The following is a 24394-nucleotide window of genomic DNA, read 5'->3' on the forward strand; positions in this document are numbered from 1 at the left end:
GGAATAATGTAACCTATAGGCTGAATGTTGCTTTACACTGTAGAAAGGATGGAATCGACCAGAATAAATTCCACTGTAGATGAATGAGGTTTACTATGCAATGCATTCTATGGGCTAAGAGTGGTGAGATGGGGACAGAGAGAACAGAAACAAAGTGGTCCCAGGGACACGTTTTGGGAGAGTTTCTACCACTGCTTGATTAACAGAAGACAGTAACAAGAAACAGCTCCTACTGTTTGAAGTAGTTATAAACATTCATGATTTATATTTTGCATATAGATAGCACTTGATACACTGATGGTTCGACTTCCATTTTTTTACTTTAACATTGTGTGAAGATGATACACATACAGTAGGAACCATACCTTTGCAGTTTGAATTTTGCTCTTTTCACAGTCTAGTGGTATGTGGTGTGACACTCTCAAGATGCAGTGACCACGGTGCCGGCTCGAAGGGTGAATGAGCCACACCATGTGCCCTGATGCTGAGCTGGGGTGTCTGGAAGGATGAGTGAATTCAATGGAGTTTTGACTTAGGATATTTTCAACTTAGCACGGATTAACCAGGATGTATCCCCACCTTATGTCAAAGAGGCTTCCTGCTCCTTCTCCTTTCTTCAAACATCCCCTCACTTTAGAGAAGTCTCTGGGGTAGGCAAAGCTGCCATCCTGGCCTCATACATTTTACCTGTAAGTAGCTAAATATTTTGAGTATTGGTTTTTCTCCCTGTGTTTTCACTTTTCCTTCCCTTCACCTGCTCAATATTTCCCCTTCTTCGAAGGCAACTGTGATATCCTGGAAGAGGCACATGCCAAAAACCGGAAATTGCATGTAAAGCCCTGGGAGGGACAAAGAGTCAGTTACAGGTGAAGATGGCTTTTTTCCACTGTTCTTCCCCCTCCTTCCCCATATCCACCCTGCACAGAAAGGGTACATCCACTGGCTGGGGGTAGGGGCCGGAGAGGGCTGAGGGACTAAAGGGGCCAGAACTTGAACAGCACAGGGGGCAGACAAAACACTGAGGACCTGAGTACAGAGATAACTGGGGGGGGGGGGGCAGCTCGGAGTTGGGCAACTGGAAACACTGGAGAGCCCACCTCCAAACAAGAGGGACCCTGAGCGCAGGAGCATTGGCCATCGCTACAGTAGCCTTTGCAGACAAATGGACACCAAGACTGGAGGCAAGGACCTTACCCAATGCCCCAAACCCTGACAGCCAGGGAGAGTCAGGGGCAGTGAGGATGGTTTCTGCCAGGCAGATGGGATAAGTGACTGAAAAAGAAATTGTCAGACGGGGAAAGGCCCTGGGATTGTTCTTCTGTTCCTGACTTTGAGCACTCACTTCTCTGCCCAGGGCTACTCGGGAATGCAGCCCAAGCCACTAAATATCACTAACACCGGAGGACAAACTGTTGGGATGACTTTATCAGTAAGTGTTAAAGTGCGTCAGTCCATCCCGAGGAGGACGGAAATAAATCTTTCTGTATCTTCAAATGAACGTATTGATGCAAGGTGCCTATGAAAGTGTCATGGCTCCAAATCACTGTTTAATGTCAAAACACGGGGAGGCCAACAAACTGATGTTTCTCAAATGAACATGCCTCTGAACTATCCAGTGATTTTCTTAGAACAAAACAGACATTATTACTTTATGTATATATGTGACTGTATGACCAGTGTGATTCTACAATATGTAACTCAGAAAAATGAGAAATTATATCCCATCTATATATGACATATCAAAGTATATAAGTGTATTCTACTGTCATGGATAACTAATTAAAACAAATATTTTTTTTTTAAAAAAACCTTCTGGTTTGATTTACACATCTGTGCTGAAGGCCCATTTACTGCTGTTCTCACAAGCTCTGGGGGGTTGATGCTGTGGTCCACAGACCTCCACAGGAACAGCAAGGAGCCACAGAGCAGAGCTCAGCAGGTCTACATCACCTTAGACAGGAAGGAGAATACCTTCTTACCTGGAGGGCAGGTGTGGGTGGATACCTCTGACAGGGTAAGGTTTATAAGGGATTCCGGAGAAAGGTCAGGGGACTGTGACAGGAAGAGAAAGCTGGCCAAATCATATTTACCATTGTGTGTGCATGTGTGTGTGTGTGTGTGTGTGTGTGTGAGAGAGAGAGAGAGAGAGAGAGACTCTATGAAAAATCCAGGCAGCAGGCCACTAGTGACGAACTGTGGAATGACCCATGAGTTCCCTCATCCAATCCTGAGTTCTGCACACCACCCCAACATTTCCCCATGCACCCCTCCACCTGCTCCCTCCAGGATGGGGCAGGAGACTGGGAAAACAAATACGGTTCTACCAAACACCAACTGCTTCTTAAAAACTCTACTGAAGACGTAGACTTTTTTCTTGTCATTATTCCCTAAACAATATAGTATAACAACTATCTGCTTAGCTTTTACATTGTATTAGCTATTATAAGTAATCCAGAGATGATATAAAGTATACAAAAGGACTTGGCTAGGTGATATGTAAATACTACTCTATTTACATGAAGATCCCTGAATTTAGGTACCCACCAGAGTCCTGGAACCAATCACTCTGCAGATACTGAAGGATGACTGTCATCCCACTATGGGTAATGGATGTATATTTTTGTTCTCCAAGTTTTTAGACCAAGATGTCAAGGAACTATAGGGCCTTTTCCCTCTTTTTAAAAATTTTCTTTTCTGTTTTGGTTAAAACTTCAAGCCTTACCAAAACAGCTTCCCTTGATGATCATAAGAGGGACTTTTAATATAGACATTCCCAGGAATTTTCCCCCCAGGGACTCTTTCTAGTCCCATTTCTACTCATCTTCGAGCCCCCAAAAGGCACAGAACCACACTGGTACTTTTCAATATTTTTATTGTTTGACAGGCATTTACAACGTTCCATTCATAGACCTAAAAACATAAAAATAGACCTTCTTTCAGCTTATAAAAGAAATATATAAGAACTTTTGACATCGACACGTCATGACCTTATGTACAAGAGACAATGGCACCCTCTCCAAGCACCAGACTCTCCAGTATTTTCCATGGACGCGCTGCAGGGGGACCAGTAAATTCAACTATTCGACGCCTCTGCTTCAGTTTTCCATCCAGACACAATCGAACCCGAGATGATATGGAACAATGCGGTGATACAAAGGGCATAGAAACCATTCTAAAGCTTTTTAAGAAAACCAGAAGATATAGCAAAAATTTAATAGAATAAAATTTTCAAAAGATCAAGCTCAGAGCCCTGGAAACCCGAAAAGGGGAGGGACGTAGGATGAGAGAGGGAAAAGCAAGCAGGGGCACGGAGCAAGATGTTCTGAACTCTCTATTGTCTGGAAATATAAAGTCATAACTGATTCTTATAAAATATAATTCCTAAAGCTACTATAAAATTCAGGTCTTAAAGTACCTACTGATGTGTCAAACACCAAATAGATATTTTTTTTCCCCAAAAAGAAAGTTTTCATATTATTTAAACCCTTCTTAGGAAGTGGACATTGTGAAATGGGAAGAAGGAAAAAAAAAGCTATAAACCTTTTTTTAAAAAAAAATTTGAAAGTGCTAAAACTCGTTTTTGTTCTTCTATTTGGATATCTGTTTAGAATGTTAGATTTATCAGCATGTTTACCCTGTTTTGTTGGCATGAAGAACGTGTTAAATGCAAGAGATGTTTTTGAAGAGGTTGTTTGGTTCAGAGGTTTGGTTATGGGCTGTCAGGGAAGGGGCGGGTCATCTACGATGAAGATGCAGTTTTGATGGGAAAACCAATCAATGATCACCATGGCAACCCCACACGAAGGAGGCTCCCTCCCCTGCCATGTGCTACAGACGCACACACAGCCCATTCCCTGTCTTGTGTCACCCAGCCAAACTCCCATCTCAAATATAGACTCAAACATTTTAAAAAAAAAAAGCTTCTTAAAAAAGCAACATTTATCCTTACCATGAGCTTCTTGTTGGCTTTTCGTATATAAATATAAAGTCACCATGCCTCACTCTCTGCAAAAGGTTATATGCTCATTTCTAGACTCAGAGTTACATCTAACACTGTAAAATCCTCATCTCTTTGTGCCCCTGCATCACAGGTTAAATACAAAAAATAGGTTTTTTTTTTTTCTTCTCTTTTCTCTCAAGTGATAAATTTGGATCTCTTTCACAAGAGTTTGGCATCTTTATAATTCTATGCAAAACTAGAGCTTCCAAACACCGACATAGAGTCAGACCAGCCATAGTTCAAAACAGGAGAAAAAAATAAAAGGCTCATCAAGACATAAATGAGACCACCCTCTCCTCACACATTCTTAAAGTACACTGATACCCTCAGACACGGAAGAGAGAGGGAGGGCGAATCCTGCAAGCTGTACAGATACTTCGTCTTGTTCCGTTGTGTGTTTGAAAGTGGTTTCCCCAGCTAGGACACTGGCTTCAGACAGGACGGGGGTGTGTCATCTCTTTGTGTGTGCTATCCCTTAAATCAATCTGTCCTAGCTGCTGGGGGTGGGGGGAAATCTGCTTTCCAGTGCTATAGATTATTTCTTCTGATTCTGCAGGCCCTGATTAATTGAGAATAAATAAAAGCCCTTGGTAATATACAGAGGACAGGACTCCAGCTTGTTTGGGACCCTGAACAATTCTTTCTGATGTTGTTAAGAATGACGAAGGTGGGTGGCTACATGGCTTCAGAACCGAGTCAGCTGCCGGAACCGTGTGTGCAAGAGTGCGACCTAAGGGGACATTCTCGAGGATGGGACAGGAGGGCGGGCAGAGTGGGGCGGTGGGAGAAGTATGTACACAAATCCTCTGGGGGACACGACACAGTCAGATCTCAGTGTTGAGTTTCCTGGAGGGGGCAAAGTCTTCACGCCTGACCCAAATGACTTCCTCACTGGTGCTCTCCAGACCTCCATTGATGCCCGACAGGGCGGTCTGCTTCCTGAGCTGGGTCATGCGGGACGCGTGACTATCCAGAGTTCTCCGGCCTCTTTCTCGCTGACTGATGGAGGCAGCCTGAAGCTGCTCCTGCAGGTCTCTGTCCACTGCGGTGCCCTTCACGGACTCGCAGAACTCGTCATCGTCACTGAGGATGTCTGTCTCCTTGATGTCATCTTGCTCCTCATACTGAGCAAGATCAAACTGTTCCTCTACCCATCGGTCAGTGTCCCCGCCACCGGGGGGCTGCTGGGACTCTTTCTCCGGGCTGCTGGCGGAGACGGCATCAGAATCAATGGTAAACCTGTTGCGGGCCAGTCGCCGCCTCCTCCTCCCAAGAGACTTGCTTGGGGCGGACACTGCGCACACACACAAAAACACAAAAATAAACCCCACACGCTTCACCATGAGATGGAAATCCAGAAAGCAAAGGAAAGGAACACAACAATGAGGTGATATGCACTTGACAGTCTCTGGGGCTCAGGGTTTGGAGGCTAGAGGTCACCATCCATCTTGCTCAGACGTCTGGACTTAAGAGGGTGTTGTAGCCACTGACCCAAGGGAGTAGGCAGGACACAGGAGAGGGTGTAGGCTATGGAGAAGGAGAACTCAACACCCTTTAAAATGACCTATTACTCTAGCCTGTGCATCTGGGAGACAGGTAACACAGACTCTGTAGCTCTCAAGTGCACCTCTAATCTTGGGATCAGTGAGTGATGTCTCCACCCTATGACGTCTTATAGCACAGAATGGGGAAGAGCCCTCAGGGCTGTCCCAGGGTCACTTGGCTAGAACAGCTATTCTTCAATAAGTGAGGAGGATGCTGTCTTTGGAGATACTACCATGATGCACCAAGGAGGCAGAAGCACTGGTCTAAACTGTGATGCTTTCTGGGAACCTGAACTTAACCTTTCTTGAGTACATGCCGATTAAGGTTGCCACCCCCTTCTGAAGGAGTACGTGAAAAAAAATACAAATAAAGTGGCTCTCAGAGATATGGAAATGTCTACTAGTCTCCTGTCCCCTTTCAGACAAAGTCCCACACGAACTGTGAGGCTAAGCAAATGAGAGCCTCAGTCCCTCCTAACTGCATTTTGCGAATCATTCTTCCATGATGCAATTAAGAAGTCAGTGCCTGAGTGGAACGAGAAACAGTCAGGCAGCTGAGCAACAAAGTGCTGCATAAAGTGACTAAAAGTAAGAAAAACTCAGCTTTGAATTCATTCCTTTACCCTACTGCCTTCTAGGAAGTTAGAACTACTAAAAACAAGCAAACAAGGGATGTCACCCAACCAAACAAGCCAACTCTCTCTCTCCCTTACACACACACACACACACACACACACACTCACACTCTGGCTCACTTGGAAATGCTGCCATTTCTCTCTCGAGAGTAAAGTGGCTGCTGCATTAAACACAAAAAGGTGAAATGCATCATGGGCTTTCCAGTGGCAGGGAAGAGCCTACGCAGCAGTCAGGGGATACTTTACAGAAACTGAAGTCCTAAAAGCCATCATTGCTAGATGCTGCCAGAAGGAGGCTGCCTGTTTTCGTTTACTGCAAAATGCTGTCTTGACTTCAAATACAGCAGGTACAAGGCTGAAGAGCTCGACACTGGCCTAAGCCATTGGCCAAGCCATCCTCTGTCTGAGACCTGTGTGCCCACCACCATTCTGAGTGCTCTGTCATCTCAATGGGCACAGCTCTCGCCCAGAGAGGGGGATGAAAACCATTTCCAGGCAAAATGGCAAAAGGAAAGAAAAATAAATAAATAACTGAAAGACAAGACCTACTCTATTTCATTGGGAAGAAGCATAAATCCCTGTCCAATTTTATTTTAACCTCACCACAGCGGACCTTGGCTCTCTCTAATCACTTCATTAGAATTATCCAAATTCAAAATCGGGCTACTGGAAGTATCTGTGAACGATATGCATGTTAAAGTACAGAGGGGTGAAGTGTGGTAATATCTGTATCTTTGAGATGTGTCAAAAATAAGAAGAATTGATGAATGACAGACAGATAAGTGATAATGAAAATATAGGAAAATATTGGTCCTAGAATATGATTGGTAGGTATAAACTCTTTCAGTTGCTTTTTAAGTCCAAAAATTTATAAGTAAATGGCATATTATATAATATATATTATATATGTATATATGTGTGTGTGTGTATATATATATATATATATATATATACTATATATATATATTTTTTTTAATGGGTCACTGGCAGAAGTATAGTACTTTTCAAACAAATATGGAGGCAGGATATGCTTCTTTACTATATTATCAAACAGAACAGAGGTAGAAATAAACTACCTGGGTATTCATGACAATGGAGAATGAAGCATGAGTACAGATCCTTTATTAAAAGGATATTTAATAACCCAGTAAATATTAGTGGGTTCTTCTCAATCTTTCAGGAAGACAATCTTGGATTTGGATATTTCCAGTGTTCATTGCTAAGCGAGTGCTGAGGGCTGATCCACTCAAGTACCATTTTTTTAAATCATCAAACATGAACATTCTAATCATAGCTGCCTTGGAAGCAGAGTGATCAAGACTTCAATTGGCCAAAAATGAGCCATGAGGCAGGAACATCTTTCAATCATCCAAATCCAACAGGTTGTGACATCAAGGGTTTCCCTGGGGATTCATGATGATGATTTAGGTTGCAGGTTGCTTTTCTTTTCTTTCCAAAAGATCTCTGCAGGAACATTTCTGCAGATCCTAAAGACTAAACATGATGGGCTCAAAGCAGAAGCAGCTCTGAATTTTGGTTCATTAAGAAATGAATCCTGGCCACTGATGGGCGGGTTCCCTGAGAATAGGAATGTTCCCAATTAAACATTCCCCAGTAATAAGAGGAGCAGATGAGATGATTCTAAGACAGAATTCCCTCCAATGAGCTATAAAGGGTGGATGAACTGTCTTCACATGGGGACCCCATGAGAAACTGTGGATGTGGGTGCATTTGTGACTCTTAGGATACCTTGGAGAACCCCATAAAGTGTTGGATGTTAGCTTAACTAGATTTTCAACTGGTTGGAGAATAAATCTAAGATAACCCTAACCCCTACTTAGGTGCTTAAAGAATGTAATAGCCCATGTCAACTTAGATAGGATGTGTCTATGAAAACCCTTCAACCATTCACAGTTCTGTCCACACCTCTTGAACCCCACTGAGAACCAGTGTAAAGGGAATTGGGACAAAAGTTAGAAACTATTTTGGCAAATGCAAAGGAAGCCTCTTTAACTGGAATCCCTGCAGAATTCTGGCCTGCCTCTTAGAAAGGAGTGATTAAAATGTTAAGATCTTGATGTCATTTAGTACCTCCTAGTGCTGTGATAATACCTTTCTTCCTAGATATGTTCTACTGCCATTTACAGATAGTGATATTGATCTTCCTTCCTCCCTGCTCCAGATTGATGGGATAAGTCCCACAGGAATATTTATTTGGGACCATTTGCATCTTAGATTCCTCTTTTCCAGGAGTGGCTTAAAATGTCCCCTAACTAACACTGAGAATAAAAATAAAGTGGCAGGCACAAGACAGGGTCAAAATCTGATGTGTCATCTGATCTGTCCAACCAGAATCCTCACTGCTGTGCTGCCAGGTAACAAAGCCGCCACCTTCTCAGGACGGTGGGCTGTGACTTTGCTGACACCATGCGTTTGCTTTTGCTCAACCAAGCTGAGCGTCATGCAAAGCAGCAACTCTCACCCCGCAAGCAGGCTAAGAGGGCCACTCCAGAGGGAGGATGCGCTGGCTTGCGGCTTGGCAGAAGACAGGGAGCTCACAGCCAACAGGAGGGGCAGCCAAGGGTAGATGGAAGGAAGGGAGAGTGAAGGGCAGAGTCCCAGGGAGCCCCGGGATGATGGGAAAGTCAGGGACCCTCATACCAGGGAAGAAAGGTACTCCTACGTAAGCCCCCCAGGGCCACACCTAACTCTTGCAAAACATGAAGTCAAGCTCTCTGGAGTTCTAGAGCGGAGTGGGGGTGACGGGGATCTTGTACGTCTGAATCCCCACAGTACCTGCCCTGCTCATGGCTGGCCTGGCACCTTTCAGCGCACATAATCTTTTTCCTCCAAAAGGGACATACTGCTGGGATGAGGGAAGGCTTTCAGTTTTGAGGAGCTGTCTTCTGTGCTTATCTCGCAGGATCGAATGCACAGCCTTCAGGAAATCCTTTCGGCTCTCTGGGGAGCTAAGAAAAGAAGGTTTACATGGGTTAGAGAAATAGCCCTTAACACAGAGAGGGTACTCATGCTATCAGGTGCAGCCAGACAAATATCCCTGAGGGCCCAAGGGTAAAGACTGGGGATGTGGCTCCAATTCTTCTGCCCAAGCTGTTCTCTTCTCCCTTTCTGCTTTGTGATTCATCTTCTGCAGCCAATTTGGGATAGAGAATCCCATTAACCAACAGATCAATGGACAGAGGGATTTTGTAGCAGGAAGGTGCCAAATTCTGCCTTGGCACTTAAGGCAGCCTTACTTTCTAAAACGTTTTTTGAGGAAAATTGAGCCCCAGGCTCTTGCATCTCTGCAGACAGATATCCCAATGCGCTTAGCTTCTTCTCGTGTCCCTGCTATTAAATGGCAGCTCCACCCACCATCTATTTCAGCAGGTGAAGAATGAAGGCTACATTGTTAAGAACTGTCAAATCATCCCCGGTCCTAATTTTCCTGGGGAAAAATGTGCCTCCTAGGTGTGAGCTCTTCTTTGCTAGTTCACAGTATTTTTACCCAGGTAAGCTTCAGCTGGTATTCCCTATCGACAACACACATGGCAGCTCTAGACAGGATTGCTGAGCCCCAGGTACTTTACCAGCAAAATCTCAAAAGGACCAGCCTCTGCAGAGGGTAAGGCAATGTTCAAAACACATGTGCAATGTTTCAAAAACATTTTCACTTTTACTCCTGACAGCTTCCTAGGTTTCTGTCGTTTGTTGACACTTGTCACTCATCAGAGAGAGGGGATATAGCAACACAAAATATGCGATTTGAAGCTATGTCCACCTGAGTTAAACCCAGTGTTTGTTTTCTATAACCCACTAGGCAAAGAGCCCCCTATGAGCTTTGGCCCCCTTTAATAATGAAATGAAATAATGAATGACAACGGTTAGTATCATCTGTGTTTGGCAAATGCACCTTCTTATTATACTAGCAACAGCATTATAAAATACCATTAATAATCATGATAGTATTGATTATATTGTTTTTTATGAGTGACTCACAGCATACTACTACTCTCTGTGTAAAATATGAGATAACTATTGAGGAAACTAATGAGTGCCTATGAGTAAACTAAAGAAGGACTAACTGTGGATCATATTTAAAGCCAGTAGGATGCAGTCTGTTGAGACTAACTATTTTAATATTTATCTCTTTTTTTTTTAATTTATTTTTATGCAGTGCTGAAGATCAAACCAAGCACCTTACCAGGCCAGGCAAGTGCTCTACCACTGAGTCACAACCCCAGCCCCTATCTTAATATTTCTAGAGGAAAAAATAAAACAGAATTGGCTGTATATGGGAGATCTCAAATTCTCATAAAGGTGATAGAAGAAGAAGAACAAGAAGAAATAAGTAGAAGCCCACATTATAAGTTTAGTGTCCACTCAAGATCTGTAGGTGATCAAGAGTGGCCAGCCTCCTAATATTGAGGCTGTTCAAAATCATCAGGAGGGCTGGGGTTGGGGCTCAGTAGCAGAGCACTTGCCTCCAACATGTGAGGCACTGGGTTTGATCCTTGGCACCACATAAAAATAAATAAACAAAATAAAGATATTAAAAAAAAACATCAGGAATCCTGATGGTAGTGGCTTCATGTCACTACCCCCCTCCCAGCAGACTGCCCATCTGCTGCAACCCCGAGGTGTTACAGTGTAAACAATGTGCCCAAACATGACAACACAACACCACCCTGTCCTCCTGTTTTATACAAGGTAAACACAGAAATAAAGCTGTCTCTGGAATGTTGACTGTATGTAAAAATTCCTACATGCTTTTAGATAGATACTAAACTAACCAGATTATTGTCTATATTCTAATACCTTCAATTTATCCAATTACTGTTATTTGAAAAAGTTTAATTTCTCAAATTAAAACAAATAAAAAACACTAAAAATGCACATGGAGATGGGCAGGTGCAGGCTGTGCATCGAACACCAAAGGCTGGGTGGTCGGTGCTGTGGCCTGGACTCTCGGGCTTACCTGCAGCACAGGTGGAAGACCCTCTCTGGCCTCCCTTCAGATTCCGATTTCACATGGACAATTTCACACACGGCATTTGCTTCTGCATCTAGGTAAGTTAAAACAAGGACATGTTAGGGTACGTTTCAAATTGATTTATTTACATGTTTATAGAAACATTCTTCGCACTGTGGTATATGACCAAGTATTGCAGAGCAGCACAAGAACGAAGAGTCTTCACTCCCCTCCTAGGATCTAAAGGGAGAGATCAAAAAATTAATATCCACCAAGAAAAAAACTCTTGCAAAGAGTTGCAAAAATCTCCTTCTAGCAGATCTAAAAGGCCCTTCAGAAATCATATTGATTGAGGAATTCAGTCTTTCAGCTGTGCAGCTAAAATTATTTCAATTAAGTGATTAGTTCTTTTGGCAACAGTTGGACTACACAGCACCCAGGGTAACAGTGCACATTTTCATCAGGCCAATGACAAGAGGCGTCAGGCCACTGCTGGCTGCTGGGGGAGCCCTCCTGCTAAGTGACCAGGCCTGACCTTGTGAGCTGCCCTGGAGACCTAATGGAACTGCTCTTCCCAACTTTCCCACAGTGCCCTCTCTCAGTGAAGCAAAAAATGGCACACTACAAAGGTGAGGAATAGCTATGTTTTAAAATATGGTCACCCTCAGTTCCCAAGGGGGTGATTTCAGGACTCTCATGGATATTAGAATCTGAAGATGCTGAAATCCCTTACCTAAAATGCCCTAGTATTTCCATATAACCTGTGCATAGACTCTGTGTATTTTAAATCATCTCCAGGTAATTTACAATCCCTAATATGATATAAATATCATGTGATACTATATTGTTTAGGGAATAATAAGAAAAATAAGGCTGTGTATGTTTTCTTTTTCCCAAATTTTTCTATCCACAGTTGGCTAAATTTATGAGCATGGACAGAGCCCCTGGAATACAGACGGCTAACTGTAATTTCCATGCTTTGCAACGCCAACACCATCATGTTACGTTAAGTCATGAATAAAGTGTTTGTGAAAGGAACAACGTGCTTCAGACACAGAAGCAGCCCACTGTGAGGTCCCGCTCTAATCCAGTGGTACAGAACCCTGGTCACAAACCCTCACTGTGCCTACATTATTTAACTCCAACCAGAATCCAATTGCACCAAGTCTTACAAATATTCTTCAACTAAGATTAAAATCTAGAAATTCCACATTCTGACTCTCAGATCCACTGGCATTTACTTCATAATGAGGAACATGTTGATAGTCTTTCCAACAATTAAAATGTGTTTCTGTCTTGATGGTTGTAAAGAATCTGAATGAAAAATGGAGGGTGAGAATGAAATGTCATATCACAAAGATAGCTTTGTTTTGAAAATGTAAAGTCTTTGTGTGTTTAGTCCTTAATGAAGGCAGAATTCTTGGCAAAGATGCCTGCAGCTAGCTGGAGGAATAACTTCCCATTATAAACCTAGTACAAGGAAACATGAACTAATTTAGAAGCAAAGATTCTAAAGAGGACAATGCTAGTGCTTAAGTTTCTAAACCTCAAAATGCTTGTAGACCCATGTTCTATCAGTTTCTGCAAATTCCTGCAAATTGACTTTACAAGTCAATTATAAGTAAAATGCCTCATGGTAAATCACTGCTGGAAGCTTAGACAGAAACCTTCCTAAGGTGGATAATTATCCCACATATATTTCACACATATTGTTTTTGCATTTGTGCTTTCCTACCACAAAGGACAACTGTAAAGGAAGGTATATGTACTTTAATTTGGGGGAATAATTGAAATGCATCAAATATTGCAAGAGTGCTCTCCTTAGGATATCAAAGTAGTTGGTTTTGTGAGAATGAGACTCAGCTTTATTGCTTATGGAGCCAGCAAGTGGAGACAAGGAGAGTCTGAGCCACACAAATCAGACAGTAAGAACCTAAGGTCACATTTGATGCCAGAATCAAGACATAGAAAAAGAGTCCCTCCTGGGGCCTCACTTTACTACCTGAAACAATACCTGCTGTCCAGGTGGGAGAAGGAATAGGTGTGGCCAATGTTTCTATGTGACTCCCAAAGATGCTCTTTCCAGGATGTGCCTGGGGGAGCCATTATTAAGTTCCCTGTCTAGAACTTGGCCTCAAATGAAGCCCAGCTGAGTCACTGGAGTATTGACTTTCTTAGTCGATAACCTACTGACATGTACTTCCCATGTGTTTAAAGCATCATTGAACCATATCATCAAGCATGCTGGTTGCTACCCAACAACTTACTTCACTACAATTTGGATGACAGAAAAAGAGACAACATTTCAAAAGCCTTCACACTAGTACCAAAGACTGAGATGTGTCGTACTTCAGGCAAAGAAATGAGTATTCAATGGCTCTTTCATGCTTCCAGTGGTCTTTCTGGGTTGCTTGGTTAAAAGGCAAATAAGTCATTTGCATGGGCTTTGGCTGCTCACGGTCTCAAGAACTCTTTCCAGAAGTACAAGGCCCATTGTTACTGAGATGTCGGTCATTATAATATCATTAGCATCCGTCACAGAATGACCCCAATTCCTTAGAGCAACTTTGAAGACATTCCACATCTTTTCACTCAGTTCGTTCATCTATTCGGTTCATTCATTCATTCTTTCACTCAATACTGGCCAAGTAAGTAAGAAGCAGTGGGAAGGACTGAGGGAAAAGAGAGAAGCAAAAAGATGGTAGGGTGCTTGGACCAGGAGCATGGACACAAACAAATAGCTCACACACTTGAGAAATCCGAGTAAAGCCCGTGGCAACGTTACCTGCACTTGCCAGAGCGCGGACCTGCAGAGCTTCAGTGGGGATCATGTGGCGAAACCGGAAGGGGTCCCACTCTTCGTAAATTGACAGCCTGTGAGATCCCACCTGCAGCAGAGAAGGAGCAGCTGTGGAGCACAAGCGCATCTACCTGGGATTAGGTCCCTACATTTCTTACTCAGTTAACTGCAGCACATGCCCAAAGGAACTTCACTCCCACGATCTTTTGTTCATGATGCTGGAAGTGAGGGGGTGCCGGATAACTATGCTCAGGGTGTGCAAATAGGTTTGCTGATCAAGTGTAGGAAAGAGAGAGAAACAGTAAGAAAGGTAAAAAAAAAAAAAAAAAAAAGGAATCTTAAAAGAGCAGAGGCAACAGAAAAAGGAAAAATAGTGTCAGAAAGGTTTTGGGCCATGGGAGTAGGCAACGGCCATTCATTGTCATGCTCTAAACATGAGCCTGCCTGAAAGAAGGCAGATGGGCAGGTGGTCTCCACCAGAGTCCTCAGGAGCACACACAAAAGAGAACAACTCAAGGCGGCTCTGGCCAACACAGGGATAGACTTAGGCAGATACAACTGAGAAGCAGAAGGAGAGAAACTTGCAAACTGTGGGGTGACGTGAGAAGCCTTACAAGTTTCTTCTTCTGTTTGGAACCATCTTTATACACGAGGACCACAGCAGTTTTGAAGACTGGAAAAAAACAAACAAAGGCAGTTACGGCAGGAAATGCGTGGGGTTTCCCCTTTAACTTCCATAACATGTGATACGGACACCAGAGGTGGCGGGAGGGCAGGGGGAGCCCAGGTGACGGACCCCCACCTACCTTCCCTCCATTCACATTCAGGAAAGTCAAAGGGTTGTTTAGACAAAAATTTCCAGGTCCAAAATAAACAGAGAAAGTCTCAATAAATGGAAATAACACTGCTTCCCCAAACTTTCAGGAAAAACATTATTTTAGTTATGTTATTCAGAGGTTAAAACTTTAAGCTGGTAACTATTGAACAAAAAATGTACTAAGTAGTTGGAGAAATAATGCAAATGTCTCTATTATTTGCTGAAGGTAATTTACATTTATGAAAATCAGGTCAATTACACACACGCACACCAGGATTCAGAACTCAGGAAATAAAATTCATCTTTCTGGCCTAAAGAAAGGAAATTAGTTTATGAAGTAGAACTGCAATTCCACTTCTTACAAACAGACTGAATCAGAGTAATCTTTGGAGTAGTGAATATATAGTTTTGTTCTTATGTTCTTTTAGGGGTGGGGACATAGGACAAGAGTTATGCATAATATTCCAGGAAATTCGTTGAGCAATGCCAGACATGTTTATTCAACATGCAGTGATTCTGACTCTCTCTGAGGGGGAGGTAGCGTTGGTGGCAGGAGGAAGAGAAGGGCGATTCTAGCCCGCACTCCATTCTCTGTCAGGGTCTCTGCTGTGGTCTATGTCTGTTTTCTCCCTGAATGTTGAAACTAATCACCAAGATGATGGCTTTGGACTAGGGCCTCTGGGACATGATTAGGCCATGAGGATTCTGCCCTCTTGGGTAGGACTGGTGCCTGGGAGAGATGCCTGGCCTTTCCTGCCACATGGAGACCCACCTAGGGCATCATCTCGGAGGGAGTGGGATCTTGGCTGTCTAGTTTCTATGACTGTGAGGAATAAAGTTCTGTTTACCCAATTTATGGTGTTTTGTGGTGACTAACCCTCAATATCCCAAGGTAGCCTCTCTATCCCTTCCTTCTCTAACCCCCCAGGAACCATCTAGTCATGAAGCTGTAGCAGGAGGCACAGCCTGGTGTCCCAGCCACAGAATGAAAAGGAAATGAACATTCAGAGAATTCTCATTTGGGCCACCAGGCTTCAAGGCCTTGGGAGACCATCCCAAAGCATCTGGCTCATATTTCCATCACACTCAGGTCAGGTCAACTGCAGGGAAATACGCCTTGAGCTGCAAAGACCTCAAGGCCACCATGGGTCTAAAGTGCTCCAGCCTGTCACCCCTCATAGCATCTCAAGGTTCTCAAGAGGAGGCTTGAAGGTTTCCTTCCAGAGGTTCTTACTGACCTGAGGGGGCCACAGCAGCTCTGCATAGCAGCTGAGCATCAGCAACCCCAGACCTTTGGTACCTACCATGAAGCCCACAGAAATCACGGTGACCAGGACAGATGGGTCCCCTTAAAGGTGACTGACCTCCACTACAGGAGATAAAATCCAGTGAACATAGTCTCTCAGGGGACCCATCAGGTCATTGGGACCACAGCTCAATGTTGTGATTTGCTCTAAGAAGGCTCATGTACCTGCCTCAAGTTACCTTGACCTTGACCATCATGGATCACAGCAAGAGAGCAAGAAAAGTGAGCCTCAGCCTGGCTGGAACCACCAATACCTCCCACTCCTCCTTAATGATGTTGCCTGATTCCTTTAGATACGGCCTTGACTGCAAGACACTCTTGTCAGCCTAAAGCTCCTTCTCCGTGCCTTAAATGTTAAATACCTAACACACCTCAGAAGCCTACATAAGATATATATGTGGGAGGGGGTGGTTTGTTTTTTGTTAGTGTTGGCAGTACTAGAGGATCAAACCTAGGACTTTACACATTAGGCAAGCACTTTACCACTGAGCTGCACTCCCAGCCCTTTTTAAATTTTATTTTGAGACAAGAGTCTCTCTAATTTGCCCAAGCTGGTCTCAAACTTACAATCTCCTGACTCAGACTTCCAAGCAGCCAGGATTACAGGCAGGTGCCACCATGCCCAGCTGTTTTTATTTTATTAAGGTAATGATCATTAACATTCAGTCCCCGTTCGCCATTCTGAGAGTAAAACAGGGTCTGGGGCGACAGCTAGCCCATGTCAGTTTCAGAAGAAAGCTGTCCTACTTCCTGAGATTAGAGGTTTAAACCCAAACAAAAAGCAACCACATTTCCACCTGAAAGCGGTCTGACTGATGGTAACTAACCTACTTCTCTCCCGGCCTCTCTTCCCTACTTCAAAACCCATTTCTAAGGCTCCTTTAGTTCTGCTTTTGCTCCTTGAAATCACATCAGAACTGTCAAAGCTGACACCTTTAACGACCTCATTTATGACCTATCCGTAAATAAGCTCATTATGGTGACTTCAGTCAGTCGCCCTCATAATCCCAATTTTAATCCTTCCTCTTTCCCTTTACTGTGGCTCTGGAGAAGACCCTGAATGATGATCAGCTTGCCTCTCATCACGCAGCCTTCCACAGCCTTTACCTCTGTGACCCCCAAGTGTGCCATCAGGGGGTGCACGGGGGCTGGGGATACAGGAGGCACCGGGTATGGTGGCCCACCTTCCTAGATCAGCAACCAACACCTGCCTCCAGGGAGCAGAGGACACTGAGTGGCACCCAAAGTCCCCCTCCGAACTGGCATTTCCCTGAACCATTCAAACCTTGGTTTGGCAAATGAAGGCCCTGAGGCCCTGTGCATAGAAATGGCCACCAACAGCTTCTCATTCATTTTATTGTCTGTAGCCTGCTTTTGGCTACAGTGGCAAAGCATGTGGACTCATGGCCCCGAAGTTTAAAATTTATTCTGTGGCCCCAAACAAATAAAAAATTTTGTGGATCCTAATTTACTCCCACTCAAATTATTTTCTTATTCTAAATCTGTTTATTTCTAATTACATGAAATCTGTAAAAATCTAGGGGACAAGTTATGAAATATTCAAATGCTGAACTCTGGAACTGCTCGCTTGTAGCCCTATTTCAGAGACAAGAAGAGGTTTGGGTCATGCAATGACACAGTAAGAAACATCAGAGACCCCGGCCTTCTCCAAGAAGCCCTCACATAATAAAAAATACAAGTGGTGAAACTGCAGGGGAGGGAAGCATGTACTACTGCTCCCGCCCCCCGCCCCCCACCACCATGGCCAACTTGTTGAAACACTCCCAATACTCTATATGCTCTAGCTGGTCACATTTTCTCAGCATACTATGTACCGTTTTGTTGTTCTTAATGAAATGTCATCAGCTACTCCTGTGAAATTTTAGGAATATCACTAATTTCTCAATGAAGGCTAAGTGGATCTAAATCGGAATTCCAATGACTTTTTAAATTAAATGCTCTGATTTTAATACCACCAGGATGTTCCATATGGGAATACCCTGTTCACATCACGGAGAGGGGAAAAAAGACTTCAGATAAAAAAAGTAAGCAAGGTGGCACACGCCTGTAATCCCAGCTCCCTGGCAGGATGAGGCAGAAGGATCACAAATGATAAAAATTAAAAGGACTAGGGATGGTTCAGTGGTAGAGGTGGTAGAATTGCCCTGAATTCAATCTTTAGTCACACACACACACACACACACACACATACACACACACAAAAAAGAAACAAAGAGCAATATCAGTAAGCAATGTCCCCTCCCCTCAGCCCAGAAAAATAGTGTAAGAGAATGGTAGATGCTAATTTCCTACCCTTGAATCTTCTAGAAGGAAGCTGGGAAAAAATACAATGTAAGACAAAAGCATGAGCTGTGGATGGTTTTGTGCTCAAGAACAATCCTGCAACAGGCCACACTCACACCTACACTGCAAACACAGGCTGTATTTCCAGAATCATGCATAATTCCAAGTGCACCATCCCATAATTTTTTCTCTCTCAAAAAGCATATTAATACAGTACAATCACATGAGGTCTCTAATTGTACCATATGCATTCATCTGAACTAGTTCATTAAAAATATAGCTTGTTAAAAATAAATCATTCACAAACAGGTCTGTTTGCATTAGTGACAATGTCACTGTGCAGAACCTCACCACCGATCAAGCTGCAGTAACACCCAGCTGAGAAGCACCCTCACACACCATTATCTTGAAAAGATACTTGGACCAGCAGCAAACAGAAAAAAAAATAAAATCCTTTTCCTGTTTGTGTGTTTACATCTGAGATAGACTTGGACACTGCCATGATCACCAGCCCCCGCAGATGAGCGGCCAATACACTGTACATATTTAACTGGTAGGTTTAATTTAGTATTTGTGAAAGACGGGCAGCTGGAGCAGGAAGACCAATTTTAAACTGAAATTAGCTTTATTTTAATCAATCATGTCTTAGAAAAGAAAGAGCGTTGCTTTGAAAAATAAGCTGGCCTTTTCCCCTCCTCCAAAACCTCTTCTGATACATACCAAAAGCTGCCAATTCTGGCTCCTTTTTCCACTTCCCCAGAGACGCCGGTGGGTTTAGCCAGATGACAGTGGTGTGCAAGAGAAGGTCCCCCATGCTCAGATCTGCAACCTGCAAATCAGAGACAGGGTGATGTGATCAATGCTCAGATTTTCATGAAGTTTTAAAATACAGGAGGCTGGTGTCAATTTTACTTCATGAGAACATTTTCCTAAAAACATTTCTGTAAGTATGTGAGGTAATCCATAAGGTCAATAGCTTGATGTGGCCATTCCACAGTGTTTCTATACAGCAAAACAACAAGTATGCATACATATGTGTACACACACACGCACACACACACACACAGATGGTCCCCTCCTTATCATAGTTAAAGTTAAGCATGGGTTTTTTCAACTTTACAATGAGCTTACTGGTGAGTTAATCAGATGTATCATGGATGGTTTCAACCTAAGAGGTGTTGTTCAGGACATAACCCTCTGTCAGTTGAATAATATCCAGGACAATTTTTACTTATAAATTTAACTGAAGTAATTTTAAAAAGTGAATTAGCATATAAAAATGACAGATCACATTTAAAAAATACTCACGAGTTGTTATTGTCTCAATAAACATATCTGTACTTGAAGCAATGGGCTGTGGATATTACAGTATCTAGTTTACTCTTCTAATGCCAAGTTTTAGTATTGTTATATTCTTCCATGTTTGAAATATAAAAAAATATAATGAAGTTATAATAAAAAATTGCTTTAATTTATCTTAGAAGTCCAAATTGAAACAAGAATCCTCTGATTACTAAAGAAACCTACAGAATGCATTTTTACAATTTTGTTGTTGCTTTTTCTTCCTTTAGACAGACAAGTGCTTCTGTTTGTAGAGTCATCTAGACATATTGACCCACAGAGCCCAATGGTAGCCAGTGTTTACACTTCACAATACAGTAGTCCCTCCTTTTCTTAGTTTGACTTTCAATAGTATCAGTTCCCCACGGTGAACCAAGATCTGAAAGTATTATGTGGAAAATTCCAGTAATAAATAATTTGTAAATTTTAAATTGTGTGTTGTTCTGAGTAGTGTGATGAAATCCTATACTATTCTTCTCTTTCCTTTTTGAGACATGAATTATCCAGTGTATCCACACTGTATGCACTACCCACCTTTTAGTCACTTGGTAGCTACCTTATTTTTAAGATCAACTGTTATGATATTACAGGGATTTTGTTCAAAAAACACTTATTTTTGCTTAATAATGGCCACAAAGCACAAAAGTAGTGATACTGACAATTTGGATATGCCAAAGAAAAGCTATAAAGTGTTTTCTTTAACTATAAAGGTGAGTTCTCAAAAAACATATATATGTAGAGGAAAAAACAGTGTATCTGGGGGTTTGGGAGCATATCCTCCATGGGGAAGAGGGGACTACTGTGATGTACCCAGCTTTCCCACGGGAGTCATTGGTCCATTTACAAAATCCCAACCCCCTCCCCACGGTGGGGTATCATCACAGATACACCAGCAGATAAGACTTCATAACAATCACAGTACACAGTTCATCCTGTTTGTAAATGCCACCAATTGTCTGGAAGTCCTTTTTCTAATCCGCCTTCCCACTAGCTTCTCACTTCTACTCTCTGAGTTCATAAAAATCAAGCTAAAATGCCCTCTTCACCAAGGCAACATTTCAAACATTTGAACCTCGGAGCTGAACTCCTCGGGACAAATGGCTCTCATTTGTGTTGCTGTTTATGATCTCACTGCATACACAGCAGCTACCTGGAATCCCTCCACCAATGTGGTTTGCATTCCCTTCTCAAGCCACCAAACCTGCTACAGTGCTGACGATGTAGATGTATTCGCTCCACTGGTAGAGAATACAGGGATATCACTGCCTCCCCTGATGGGGATTATAATAATTACTGTAATTATTGCTGAGTCATATGAATATTGGCACATCAAAAGTTAAAAATGTTAAGTGATCATATTACTTCATTTATAGATATGAAGTAACAAGTAAAAAAAAAAAATCACAGGATATTATTAGCTAACAAAACTATACAGTCTCTGCTACCCATTCTGAATTCCCCAGACCCACGTGGAAGAACATACATACATACATACATAAATCAAATTCTTGGTACTACCTGAGCCACAGCCTTCAAAAGCAATTAAAGTCATTGTGGTAGATGTTCCAAACTCTACTTCCCCCAACAGAATCATATTACATTAGCATCCTTGGCCATATGATTCTCTAACACCTCCCACCAGACTAGGCAGGGGGGAGTGTACATCCCAACCCACAGGAGTTTGGGCATGGCCATGTGATTTGGGGCAGGCAGTGGACTTGGCACAAGTTCCCACCAATCCTCGTGAGCATCTACTTTCTAGCCATGGAAAGGACCTGCCCAAGACAGCTATGGCTGTTTCCACCTGGATCCTGGAAGGAAGCAGCAGCACACCTGAGCACACCTTGGCATGCACCAGGAGAAACTCAGCTGACCCAGACTCTCACATGAGACATTTATTTGTTGCAGTGAACCACTGAAATTTTGGTTGCTTGTTACACACGGAAAAATGAGCTGTAGAGCCCCTGGGCACCTGGCTTTTCTCTTGACAAGTTTCTACATGGCAACTCTAAGGACAGTCCGTGTCAGGGACACTGGGTCTGGCCAACAGCCTCCTCCTTGGGCATTCACTGGTCCCTTCAAAATCTTCCTCCAAAGCCCCAAGAGTGGGTTCTGCTGGAGGGAAGGCCTTTGTCTTACAAGGACTGGCATGACCTGCTGAGGCAGGCTGCTTGAGGCCGTCTAAGGGGAAATGCCCTCTTGGCTTCTTCCTCCTCCTACCCAGGGATGGCCCAAGGGGTCCAGCCCAACTCCCCAGACGGTATCATAGGGGTAGAAGATTGAAGATCTAGATTCAGCATAAATATTTCCTCGATGGCTGCTTTCTGTGAACATATTTGCCTTTAGAGACATCCCAAGGAGAGCTGAAGACAGAATTCAGGTCCCTGTGGAATGCCACCATTTCAATATAAGCCTGCAGTTACCAGCAAATATTGACGTGTCCCTACCCCTGACTGCTCTTGAACTGTTCATGAACCCATTCTATGTTTTATTGGATGCTGCTATTAAAAGGGAACTGCAAGGATCCGAAATCACCTTTGTGAGACTCAGAACATAACTTGTGTACCTCCACAATCGCCTGCCTAAGTCTCCATAGTTGCTCCATACACTGCTGCAAGTGGCGGTGTGGACTTGTCAATGATCTGGGCAGACCACACTAGGCCCCAGGATTATTTCTCCCAGGTTTTATTCCTATGGAGTCAAGGTCATTGTATCCTCTCCAGTTTGAAGACCATTTTCCTCAATGGAGAAAAAAAGAAATAAAAGGGGACTTTGGTTGTACCCGTCCGGTAATCACTTGCCTTTGGGTAATCAGTTCACACTGTGGGCCTCTTGCCTGCTTGTTCATTTTATATTGCTAAAACAGTCTTTTGTTGCTCTCTTTTGATATCTTTTCCAAGCTTTACTTTTTTTCTGGGCTTTGGACCTTTGGATACCAATATGCAATTTTTTCTGCTCTTTAATACTGGCATTTAGTCAAGGTCCCTCCTTCCATCTTTGGCTCATTTCTATTTATAATCTCAGTTCCATAGGAAATGCTTTGTATAGCACTGTGTCTCTTTGTTCTGTGCTGGACAGATTTCTTACTTGATTGTCAGAGTTTCATTTCAAAGGTCCTCCGGTTTCACATGAACTAAGCCATATTCCCTTTCACCGTCTCTGACTTCTGAGTGTATTCATCTTTGTTTCCTTATATTCTTTGCGATCCACTATCCCTATCAGCTACTTCTTAGCAACGCAGTCATTTGCTGCAAAGGTCACTGAAATCCACTAATTTAGCACATAATGAAAATATAACAAAGTATATTGAAAATGTTCATTTCTGTGACACAGTAAAATGTGCTTCTGTCAGAATGAAAAACAACAAATACACATACACACACACACACGAAAAAAATCTTGAAATATAGGGAGAGGGAGGAATCTTATCAAAAATGTCTGTAATATTATTCATACAAGTCAACAAAAGAAGCCAAGAAAATTGCCTACCAGGAGGAATTAAGTACATTGCTCAATCACACAAAAATTAACATGAAAATTCCATACCCAATATAAAAAAAGGTATTAAAATTACTTTCAAAATAAGTATGTGTACATATGTATACATATATTTAAATCGATATATATTAAATATATATTAAATCATATATGTATGTGTGTGTGTATATATATATAAATCAAACACCTAAACATTGAAAGTGGTAAATTCCGTGTTTTCAGAATACAGAGAGGTTTCTTGCCTTTTCCTATGTTTTACCCTTTTCTTTAATCAGGATTTTTTATGTTTTTTTTTTTTTTTTTTAAGTGGGAACTAATTCCAGAGTAGCCATATCCATTTTTTTTCTATCTCTGATGGATTAAGTTATCTGCGGGATAGGTTGAGGACATTCTCATGTTCTGCTCATGGAGGGAAATAGAGGGAAAAATTGTATTTACTTGAAAACTGAATGTCTGCAGCTCTCCCTGTGCTCTCCAATTCCAATCTGTGTGGTGCCTTTGCAACTCTTACAAGGCACAGGGAATAGACATGTAAATCTGTCCAGTCTGGTGCTGGCCTGGTTCCCTCCAGCCATGGAAAGCAGAGCTTACTTCCATCTACAATTCACTGCAGACACAAATCCCTTCTCCAGGCATAAACTGGTGATCTCTGACTTTGCCAGCGAGCTTTCAGAGCACCTGCCCAGGTCGCTCACATCTGGTAAGTAAATTAAATATTTTAGTGTGTTTACTGTTTTCATTTCTTTAAGATATCACAATTTTGCCTCTTTGTCAATGTTATCTTTAAACAATCTGAAAACTTATTCTGTTTCCCTGAGGACATAAAAATCAACTTTGATAATGACCTTTTGTGTCTCTGAAGGGAAGGTGTCTTCTCCAGTATAGACAATCTCCTAATCATAGCAGGGGTGTTTCTCCTAGCTTTTCTTCTCCTTTTCATTTTTATTTTTAAGGAGGAAAGCAAACCTGAATTCACTGCTCCCCTTGAATCTGGAACAGAGACTGCTCCATTAGAGATGATGGGTGTCATTACGTATCCTATCCCTATGATTCATCGCCATATTATCTGCATTTTCCCCCCATGTGAGTCCCTTTCAATGACTTGGGGACAGCTTTCAGTTTATGCAAAGTTTTTCTCATTTGAATCTGTTCCTGTCATGGCCTTTCCCCCAACAAA

The 24394-nt window shown here is 42.6% G+C and overlaps 1 protein-coding gene across 1 annotated transcript in view; it reads right to left on the reverse strand.

The window, feature by feature from the left end:
- Positions 1-2918: 2918 nt before the first annotated feature.
- The window catches only part of Tiam1 (TIAM Rac1 associated GEF 1), a 131281-nt gene continuing 109805 nt past the window's right edge, over positions 2919-24394 (reverse strand). Inside the window, exons 21-26 of the mRNA XM_026393553.2 lie at positions 19099-19207; positions 14566-14624; positions 13937-14039; positions 11158-11245; positions 8976-9148; positions 2919-5294 (exon numbers count right to left, since the gene is read on the reverse strand). Of these exons, the coding sequence (XP_026249338.1) occupies positions 4825-5294; positions 8976-9148; positions 11158-11245; positions 13937-14039; positions 14566-14624; positions 19099-19207 (1002 nt within the window). The 3' untranslated portion in view covers positions 2919-4824. The remainder of the gene's footprint in view (positions 5295-8975; positions 9149-11157; positions 11246-13936; positions 14040-14565; positions 14625-19098; positions 19208-24394) is intronic.

Source organism: Urocitellus parryii, chromosome 2 (genome assembly GCF_045843805.1).
Source record: "Urocitellus parryii isolate mUroPar1 chromosome 2, mUroPar1.hap1, whole genome shotgun sequence".
NCBI lineage: Eukaryota > Metazoa > Chordata > Mammalia > Rodentia > Sciuridae > Urocitellus > Urocitellus parryii.